The sequence below is a fragment of the Gekko japonicus genome, unplaced genomic scaffold, assembly GCF_001447785.1.
Source record: "Gekko japonicus isolate JY-2015 unplaced genomic scaffold, Gekko_japonicus_V1.1 scaffold9, whole genome shotgun sequence".
Classification (NCBI taxonomy): Eukaryota; Metazoa; Chordata; class Lepidosauria; order Squamata; family Gekkonidae; genus Gekko; species Gekko japonicus.
Window position 1 is genome coordinate 1,209,523 of NW_015168044.1, and position 11,055 is coordinate 1,220,577.

Below are 11,055 nucleotides of genomic sequence, written 5' to 3' on the forward strand. Positions count from 1 at the left end.
TGGCTCTTTGGGCTTGAGGGCTGCTGTCTTCCCTATCACAACATTGATCCTTGTGGTGTGTGACCTGTAGATTTGGTACAGCAACCAAGTGAGCTCACACCATGGGAAAAGGTGTTGAAGTATGCCAAAGGAACTATCGGGAGCTCTAGGTTCTGAGCTGGGCTAAGATGGTATTTAGTCTAATGAACTAACTGGGTCTGTAAGTTCTGTCTTTAGGCATGGAAAGGAACTAAGACAAGCACCATTAGGGAGCCTTGGGGTGGCTTGGGTTAACATGGGGACCCAGCTTGTAATCATTTAGTTGTAGTGGTTTGAGAGTTGGACAAGAGTTCTTGGAGGCTTGGGTTCTGATCCCTATATTGCCATGGGTGACACTGGGCCAATTGTACTCTCTCAGCCTACTCTACCTCACAAGACAGTTGTGAGGATAAAAGGGGGAAGCAACAAGGATATGTGCCACCCAGAGCTCCTAGGGGAAAGAATTGCACCCCTGCTTGCTAATGGCCTCTTGGCTAGTAGCTGGTTATCATTCTGATGTTTTGCTGAGCCCTCAGAAGGAGCAGCTAGTCTTTAGTCAATGGTTGTAAATGAGGAGCTAGGAGCTCCAGGATACACTCCATAGTTTGGAGATGGCTGGGTTTAAAGAAAATCACAAAGCAGTCAGTGGTTTTTTTTTCCTTCCCAAAGGATTGAATCATGAATTATGCAACAGCTGATGCAATTTTCACATCAGAAAACATTACAATCAATTAGAAAAGCACTTCCCGCTAAAAAGGACAGGCATAAAACAAATGCCTAAAACATGACTGCACAACTTGTGGCCCAAAGGCTGCGTATGGCTTCTGGATCCATGTTGTGAGCCCCCCCCCCCCCGAACCGTCTCACCATGTTTCTCCCTGCTGTGGGATGCAGTGAAAATTTTCTCCTGGGGGGAAGGCTGAAACATTAACATTAACTGTTTTCAGAGGCTAGTCAAAGTGTTGCTTTTAACCTTGAAAGTCCTTCATGGCCTGCGTATCACATAGCTGAAGGACCATCTCTCTCTATGGGCACCCGCTCCGCTTAGATCCGAACAGGGCCAGAAGAGCAGAGTTCCACTGAATGACCAGCTGAGAACAGTGAGGGGAGGGGGAGGTATATCCTTCTGGCAGCTCCTGTTTCTAGGAAACCACCTTCCTATGGAGGTGAGGAGAACCATTTTTCTTTTATCTTTTTAGAAGGACTGGAAGACTTTTACAGTCTACCGGGCTTTTAAATTTTCAGCGTGACTTTTATGGATTTTGATAATATGCTGGAGCTCTGGGGAAGCAGAATATACATTTTAAATCAAAAATACATAAATAAATGCATGCAACTTCCCCTTTCATGGGCTTAAAGAACAATATTCATGAACGTTCTCCTCTGCCCTGTTTCATTTACATCGGCTTCTGGCTGGGCCATGCTAGTGTGACATGACAGGTTGCTGAAGTAGGCCTTGAAAAACCATGGACACAGCTTTGCTCTGTGCCTCTCAAGTACTGCTTCCCTAGCCCTCCCCTTTTCTTCTGATATGAGGAGCTCCGGGCACCCTGGGATTCCCTGACACTGCTCATGCTACTTATTTTCCCTTCCTATTTTATCTTTGCAGTAACCTTGTAAGGTAGGTCAGCAGCTGGCTTAAAGTCAACCACTGAGAGCCAAACTAAAGAAGACTTTTTTGCAACCAGGAGCCACTTTCCCCACATCCACACAAGCAGCTTTGTGGAACATTAATTTCAAATGGCAGCATGGGGGGAATGTGCTCGTGCCTCCCCCCCCCCTCCAAACCATTTCCCCAAGCTGAAGTGGCCCCAAGGGTAGTTATTTGCCCCTCTTTGGAGCTGCATATGCAGTATTCTGTGCATATGTAGCTGCAGAAGGGGGATTCTTCTCTGAGGCTGTTTTTGGTTCAAGAAAATGGCACAAGCGGAGGCAGAGACCTCTTCCCCCCCTCCACTGTCGTCAAAACCAAATTGAGTACCAACAGAATAATGGACTTTCCATGCGACTGCTGTGAGGAAGGCAAGTTGAGTCGGGGAATCCGGAACCTGGACCCAGCTTGTTTAAAAATGTGTCATGTAGTATGGGCCAGAGAACTCCATGACAGAAGTTGGACTTGTGTTCAAACACCCATACCCCTAGTACAACACACTAACCACTACACCAAAGTGGCTGTTTGCGGCTAACAGAGTTGTGGAGTCCTGGAAGCATCAATGCTCCCATGAGTATAAGTTAGATGTATACTCCCAGTTTTAACCCAGGAAAAGCTATTCCCCCCAAATTAAAGTTTGGGGATCACTGCCTTTGCTGTTTTTGACAATGAACTGCCCTTTTTTTTAAAAAAAACCCCACCAGTCTACTGTCTTTCACCCCAAAAAAGCTGTTTTCCTGGAAGCAATTCTGCACATTAAAGAAAGATAGACCCCAACTCTCCCTCCCCCAACAGCAACAACAAAAAAACTTCACTCAGCTTGGGGCAAGTGACAGATCAAATACATGAATATATAAATACAGATAGAGTACCTAGGACACTGTCAGTGATTCAGACAGCAACAACAGCAACAAAAATAGATTTTTTCCCAGCACTTTAGATTAAAGCAATTCAAACAAATGCAAATTAGATGAGTGCAGCTCGGATTCAAAAGCAGTGGGAAAGCAAATGATGAAGTTAAGCAATCATAATGCATCAGTAACAGAGCGGTGCTGCCCTGTGCTTGAACATTCAGAGGCAGGAATTAAAAAGATGAAAAAATGTTCAGAGTGAAGCAGTTCCCACTGCAAAGGCAATTGGGCCAAAAGCTCCTCTGTCTTTCCACATTGCACTGAATGAAATTTCTGCAGACAGGAATTTTCTCTCTTGCTGAGCCAATGAGGGCTTCCCTCCTGTGTGGTTTTCACCAGTGGACCCAGAGGAAGGGGCAAACAACCCCCCATGTCCATTTCTGCTGGTGAAAAGGGCATGGGAGGGAAGCCTGATCAGGGGTCATTTCGTAGAAAAAGAGCTAGGGGAACTCATTAGCATAACTCATTAGCATATGCCACATCCCCTGACATCAGGGGCCCGGCGGTGGACCTGCAAGGCCGGCGGGAGTGCGAGGAAGCCCCACGAAGGCCCTCCCTGGCCCCAGGCAGGCAGGGGTGGGGAGATGCGGGGAGGAAGCAACTTACCCTCCCTCTTCTCCTGCCTCCTCCTGGCTGAATGAGGGCTGGAAGCGGGGCGGCTGGAAGCAGGGGGCGGGGCTTCATCGTGTGCCCCGCCCCTGCACCTCACCTGGGGGAACTGCGTTCCCCCCCGAAATGACCTCTGAGCCTGATGCCTTCCCCACTAGTGCTCCTGAATCAAATAGAGAAACACAACACTGTGAAGGTGAGTTCCCCTGGTCAAATGTGTGACCACAAGTTGGGTTTGGCACCCATGACCGGACCCATGTCACACATATTCTGTATTCTGGCCCTGAGACTGATTCTCTTGATCTGGCCAGCAGAGAGCAGTTGATTGAGCAACAGGGTATTCTTGCCCCACGTCAGTTTAGACCGAGAGCAAAGCATACACTTTGCAGATTTTATAACATTGTCAAATTTGATTACCTACCTGGTGCCATGGACATCATCATGGTCCCTACATGATTCCTGACTGGCTTAATCTTTTTTAAAAAACAGGAGGACTCAAAATTTGTGCAAAAAAATCAGCAGAGGAAGAAGCAAAGCTATAAATAATTAAGACCATAAACCAGAGAGAGAGAGAGAATAAATGGGGAGGGGCGTTTCTTGCCTCCTCACAGTACCAAAAATGTTCCAAGGTGTTCCGAAAATGTTTATATATAGCACCACCACCTGACAATTCCCATGAAACTGTGGAAGAGCGAATGCCTTTAAGATCATAGGAAAATGGGGGATATTCTTATTCTCGGCAGATCACCCAGTAATTGTGAATTCTCCAGCTGAAGCCTGGATGACTTAATGGGGACTGGTGTGACATAATGCACAGTAGCGGTTGGTTTTATTTAGACTGTGAGCACAGATGCTTAATTGGAGCTGGTATTTATTAACATAAGCTGCTTTGTCATCCTGAGATCTGAGCTAATCAAAATATTATATCTATCATGCTGGGGGGAAATGTCACATACACCCCCATGATTGCATTTCCTTTTTTTAGAAAAAAAAGTTTTCTTTGGTTTATAAGCAAATCCAGTACATATAAAGGCTGACAAGAATAGATTAGAAACATTGGACTGCATCCCCCATTGGCTCCCTCTTCTCGTATTTGCTAAGCTGCTTAGATTTATTTTCAAGGATCTTCATGGGTTGTTCCACTAGTATCAATTCCGTCCCTGTGGGGTTCTCTTTTTAGGTTTTGCTCGACAGATAACCAGTCTTCTAGTTAGACAAGAATCTAGGTGATTCATGCAAGAGTCTTCCCAGCTGTTTTAAACTAGAAATAGACACCACGTGGGGTCTTGAATCAGACTGGCACCACACAAGTGAGGGTTTAACTCGTCCATGCTTGCATAGTTTTGCCGATCAAAACTGCCTCCCATGTTATGATTAGGGCTAATCTGCCTTGAGTCTCAGTAAGAAAGGTGGACATACATAAAGTAAATAATATCAGGACCACGGTAGGGAACAGTGCTGATTGTCACGGAAGGCTGGGCTGAACTCATAAGAGCTTGGCCATTGCTGACTGGGAGGTGAGTTAGTTTCTGAACCCCTTCCCCATGTCCAAAATTCTTCTCCATCATTTGTGCCGATGAGATGCTGATGAGTCCCCATATCATAGCATGGTTGTGCATTAATGGGTCCCCCCCAGATTCATGTAAGGACATAACACGGGCTGCTTCCACATGTATTTTCCCAGCATGAAAAATAGGAAGTCTCCACATCAAAGAGGAGCTGAAAGGGGAATCCATGGATTGACTGTGGGAACACATCCTCCATTGCCACTCCTGAGAGGGGAGCAGAGCTAAATCCTACATTCAAAATGCAGTGGAGCAGCTCACTGCCATGCGGTGCCCCACCACTGCTCTTTAGAGGGCTTATTTCCTTTTTTTCCCTGCTGAGCTGCACCGTAGCACAACAGCGCTGCTCGGTACAGAATGCAAAAGAAAAGGGGTTTCAGGGGCACAGGTGTTCCTGGCATGGTCACGGGTAGCCTGCAGTAGAGCAGTGGGTGTCTGGGTGCCATGACTGCCCATTCCCCCTTGCTGCTGCTGCTGCAGCTGCTGTGAGCAGGTGGACATAAGCCATGCAAGCGATCTCTGAGAAAATGTGTTAGTCTTGTTTCTTTCCCTTGGAATTCCTTTGCTTTCCTACCCCCTGTGCACAAACCTCCCAATTTGCCTCCAAATGGGCCTTTGTGGCTCTGTCACTGAAGTGGGAATCTGGGAAGGGGCAGACCAGTGAAATTTATCAGGGCCCATAGGGTGACTTTCTATATGGGGGGCTGGGAACTGGGATTAGATAGATGGGTCAGGGAGATTGCAATCAGTCAATGCTGCTTGCTGGGCAGAATGTACAATGGCTTTTTCAGGCTCCCAGTCAATCAGAAGGCCGGGCTGTGAGCTAGCCAGAGCCTGGGAGAGTTCATAAAGTCTGTAGGGGAAGTTGAGGAAAAGTTCAACAGCTGGCTGAGGCTTCCAGAGGCCTGGTGGGTACCTGATCCAGCCTGATGCCAGTTTTTGAAACTGGCCCTTCAGCTCAGCCTACATTCACGTTGAATGCGGAAGCCTCTTCTGCTCTTATTGTAGCTGTCCGAAATGTTATGAAATCATACCGCACACAGATATGATACAAAGGCATCTACAGTATTAAAAATATTTTAAAAGAAACAAAATAGGGCACATATTCTCATCCCTAAAGCCTGAGCTTTGCAAAAACCACGGCTGTGTTGGTGAATCTGCTCCAAACATAGTATGTAGCAAGCTGGAAGTTTTTACTTATCTCTTTACTACGTTTTTATCTCCACTTCTTCTGCCAGGGAGATCAGGGTGGTACATTTCAGTGTCCCCTCTTCCATTTGACCCCAACGACAACCCTGTGAGGTAAATTAGGCTGAGAGCGTATGACTGACCCAAGATTACCCAGTAAATTTTGTGGCAGAGTAGGGCTTTGAACCTGGCTGTTCCTGATCCAAGTCTAACACTTTAATAAACCACTATACTGACCTTGAGAGAAAAGAATAGGTAATGTGCTGATCACTCCTCAGGCCAGTATTAATGCAATTGTTTTCTTTTTTCTAGTGGCTCTCTGGTATTGGAAACAGGTACCATGGCTATAAGATTTGCCTGGAATCTAAAGTTGGTGGGCTGATGTTTTTGCATTAGTTTCACAACACTGCAAGACCACCGTGGCTCTTCCAGAGCCCTTCGTTGCTCGTCCTTCACCATTTTGAAATGCATCACCAGGGCCCAGGCTCCTCTGTTGCTCCCAAATAGGCTTGTGCAGCATTCAAATGAATATCTTCATCAGGCTTCTCCTACCTCCGTTGTAGGCAGGAAATGTTTTCCTCCACTGCGTTTGTCCTAGTTCTGTTTTTAAAAGCACAAATCCACAAAAATAATCAAAAATGATTTCTGCCGAGATGATCTAGTTTCTCTCGCTGGTTAGATTTCTATTAAACTCCATGGGATTTCGTTAAGCACCAGAGCAGTAAAGCATATCTGACCCCAGTTAGAAAAGGATTTTTTTTTTTTTTAATCTGAATTGCTGCAACTTTTCTTAATAGCACATGTTTATTCTGCGTGCTTTCTGTGTCATTCAGGGAGCTGACTAATATACGAAAAGGAGGGCTGTAGTGTAATAATAACTCTTAGCGCATGAATAATTATAAAAGCTAGATGGGATTTAAAGGCATTTAAATTTGTCATTACTACAGTGCTACTGGAAAGAATCTGAATAATTGCGCTGCCTCTAAAAAGGGAGTGCGTAATATTTCCATCACTGTGAGATTGAAGATCTTGCCTTTCCTTTTTTGGTGGAAGGGGAAAATAGATATCTTGATATGCCTAAGTGCTTTGATCACTGTTTGAAAATAATTGAATGGTTTGTGAGCTAAGTGCTGCTTTTTTTTTTTTTTTGAGAAAGCACTTGAGAAAATCTTATTACTCATTGTTTCTACATCCCTTTAAATTGTACAAAATGTAGAGTTACAACCAAATTTCACCAAAGCACTTTTATATTGGAAAGTTGGAGTATGCAAATATCTGCCTTGCGTTTTAAGAACAAATCATGGTCTCTGGGCATAGAGAGGAGCTGTCCAGAGTACCATGTATGTGGCTTTTTTTTTTTTAGTATGTGTACCAAATATTTCTTACATAAACAAGATTAATCACTGGTGATGAACACACATGTACATACATACATACATTTTATCGCATTCGCTCATAGCCTTAGCAAGTAACACCAAAAATACTAAAAACAGCGTCAACACACATGTACACTCATCCACTTTGGAAATTTTCTAGAGTAACTGGACTCTGTTCCCTGACATCCTTTCTGTTTGTGCAGTGTCCCCGTGGCAACAGGAATCTACTGGAATTCAGTCTCTATAGATGTGGTAGCATCCAGACCCTAAAATCCTCCTGTAGCCATTGGGCTGCCTATGGAGCCCTCCTTGCCATCGCTGCCATTTCTGCTAAGTAACCTGCACAGGAGGGCAGAGAGGAGTGCCAGTGTGTTGCCAAGGCATAACAGTGATGTCATCATCACATGCCAGGGTCTTGAAGCTTCTTAGGGGTCCCATGTGGATCCATTTGTGGTGAGAACCAGATCATGGATGGTCTGGCATCGGATCTAAGATGGAGCTATGGTAACCCACCCTCCTTCCACCCTGAATTCTCTTCTTGATTCCTACTGCCAAAGTTTAATGAAAGCCATAATTATTGCCACTCCTCCAGTTTAAAAAAAGCAATCAGAGAGGAGTTCTGTCATCTGTCTGTCTATTACTGCTCATACAGCTATAGCCTTAAGCAGAAAATAAAACAGTAAAATAAAATTAATGCCCTACTGTTTGATTATTACCCCTACAAATTTTGCCACAGAAAGAGTAACAGAATCATTTGTATCTGATAATAACCAAGTCACCTGTGTCCTCATACTATCAGGTGCCTCATTAGACCTTTCCATCATTTTCAATAAAGGAGTAATTAAACTGGCCCTCAGCTCATTAAATATAGGACACTCCATAATCATATGCTAAATAGTTTCAACTTTATCAAGTGAGCATCTACATATTCTTTTTGCGCATGGCACTTTTTAATATCTGCCCTACAAGACCGCCAAAGGAAGAGAATTCATTCTGGCCAGAGTAAAAGCTCTTCCAAGCTTTGGTATTGTCAACTGATTAAAGTACTTCAGCAGTTGCATCAGAAGGGCAATGCTTGAATATGACACTGAACATACCCTGAGAATTTATGGGAACAGGAAGCCCATAAGAGGTTTTTGAAACTAGGGATTCTTCCAAAATTTTCATCATATGAGTTTAGGTGTTCTAAATTACCCAGTCTTGTTTCTAGAATGGAAACAATTCCTTACGAAAACACTGTTGTTATAGGATTTTTTAACTTACATAGTTTGTACAGAGCACTGTGCATGTACTGTTTCCCATGCCTTTCTGTTCCTCTTTTTCCTCCCTGTTTTCCCTACTTTCCCTCTAAATTGCCAGTGCACATGTTGATAAAACCCTGCAAAAAGGCATTCTGGTTGTGATTCTGTGTATGGTTGAATGAAGGTGTTTTTTTAACGTGTGGTCTTTTATCTGAGTACATGTGTGCATCAGCAAAAAATAACACCAAAAGACTCTGGATGCAAGCATATATACAATTATATCAAGATTGCTTTTTTGCAATGTTTTATCAATGTGCACGTGTGCATCTGTAATATAGAGGCAGGAAATATTTAAACATACATACAATAACAGAAGTTGCAGCAAATCTAAACAAACTGTGCAACCAGTTCCAGAATTATTTTAGAATTTTGCCTGCTTGAACTAAAGGAGTGGAGACCAGGCAGTGCAAAATTAAGGAACAAAAAAGAAGCAGAATAGAGAAACCCTCTCATCCCTGTTCGAAGCAAGAAAGCTTCCAATGCATTTGCGCCACGATCAGAGCTTATAAATTTACGTCTCACTTTTTAATTACATTTTTAACAAGCACTTGTGGTGACTTGTAACAATTATATAGACTAGAACAACAACACTAAAAACAGCTGTTCAACCATCCTTGAGCAATACTTGATGTCCCTCAGTATGGTGGCAGGCACAATATACAGTAAGTTTATTGAAGCAGAGGACCTAGCCACACAGCATATAGTTTGCAGGTCTGCCCTGTGTACTGTTGACCAGGTGCATGCTAGGAGTTCCTTAATTCTCTAGCATTTAGGGGCCCAGTTCCATGACACTCAGGGGGGATTGTGTCGTCCCCACACACACACCGTGCTGTTTTCTCAATGTGAAATGTCCCTGGAAAGCCACTTTTTTTGTAGTTGGGAAAACAGATGGGTAGCCTACCAGTGCACTGATGCTTCATCAAAAGAGCCAGTGGCAGCTCCCCAGGGCCATTTCTGGTCAAGAAAATGGAATAGGGGAGGGCTTAAGCCCCCTCTCCTTATGCACCATGGACACAATATAAATTGGACTGCCACATGCCTGGGAATTTAACTTTCTTAATCGCCGTGCCATGGTGACCGGAAGTCCCCCTCGCCTGGGAATTTAACTTTCAATACAGAACTCCCAGGGCACATCTGGTTGACAGGACCTAGGGCAGACACAAGGTGGACTTTTAATGCATCCACATAGTTAGGTCCTGAGTTGTTTGGAATCTGGACAGTGTTAAAATGGGAGACCTCCTGGATGCCCTCTACAAACTTCCTTGAGTTCTATGACAGAAGAAGGGAATCCTATACTGGCAGTTAATGGATGGAAGGCTGGAACCACTGGGAGCAGGAGGGCAGGCTGACCTCCAGACCCTTGTCTCTCCTCTCCTGCAAGCAAATGGTTCCTAAAAGGGTTCCTGTGCTCTCTGTTCTTCCTTTTTCTCTTCTCTTTTGCAGCCTGAAGAACCAATAGAGGGTTGTCGATCTTTGAGTCAGTGAAATGTACCCAGCACAGACTTCTTCTTCACAGAAGAGCCCTTTGCCTACAGACATGATGCTTTCTTGGACAATGAGCACTTCCTCTGTGGCATCATAAATGTATAGCTAATCTTTGCTTTTGGACTATGAATGGATTTTACTTTTATTTTTATTTTGTGGTGAGTAACAAGATTCAGATGGACTTTTTTTACCCTTTGGAAGTAGATTCTATATATTCAGCCTAAAATCAAGAGTATGTTTCAGACTGTATGATACAAAACTTTTAAGTTCATTTTCAGATACCACTGGAATAATTTTTTTTCTTTTTTCATATTTATTCTTAGATTTCTTCAGAGAGTATAAGATCCTATTAAATTATCCATGATTGTGATGTAAGTAACCAGTCTTCAGCCAGAAATAAACATGTTATCTTCACCTTATTCTGCATGGTTTTTATCATCCACATAAAGAGGGAGGAAAAAATAATTCTCATCTTTTTGGTGATGTATGATGGATGACTTCTTCTGGGTTTTTCCCCCCTCTTGCATTAAGGGAAAAAAAGGAAATAGGAAAAGCCAGGCATACATGAAATTCCTGCAAGCTAGAGGGAATATTCAACTTTGGCAAACTCTGGGTTTCAAAGACAGGTCAGAAAGACATGAGATGATAGTTCTCAGGATAATTTAAACTAGTTTGACAGAAGCATTGTTTCCCATGGTGTCTACACACATTTCTCTTATTGCACTGCTGCCTCTAGTCAAATAGGCTGTGCAGGTTTTTGAAACAGTACTAAAACCTGCATAACTTGTTGGACCAAATATGAAAGTAGAATGAGTGTTCACACAGCCATGGGCAGTGCCAGAGACCCTCCTCTTTCAGTTTCTTCAACTCTCTAAAAATGTATTGTCTCTCTGGGAGATACACTCAGGGAACACTGAATCCCACCAACCACCATTTTACATTGGAATTAAA

General features: G+C 43.6%; 1 protein-coding gene across 1 annotated transcript in view; it reads left to right on the forward strand.

Moving 5' to 3' along the window:
- ZMAT4 (zinc finger, matrin-type 4) overlaps window positions 1–10,116 on the forward strand; it is a 187,914-nt gene extending 177,798 nt beyond the window's left edge. Inside the window, exon 6 of the mRNA XM_015414212.1 lies at window positions 10,063–10,116. Coding sequence (XP_015269698.1) covers window positions 10,063–10,078 — 16 coding nt within the window. The 3' untranslated portion in view covers window positions 10,079–10,116. The remainder of the gene's footprint in view (window positions 1–10,062) is intronic.
- The last annotated feature ends 939 nt before the right edge of the window (window positions 10,117–11,055 follow it).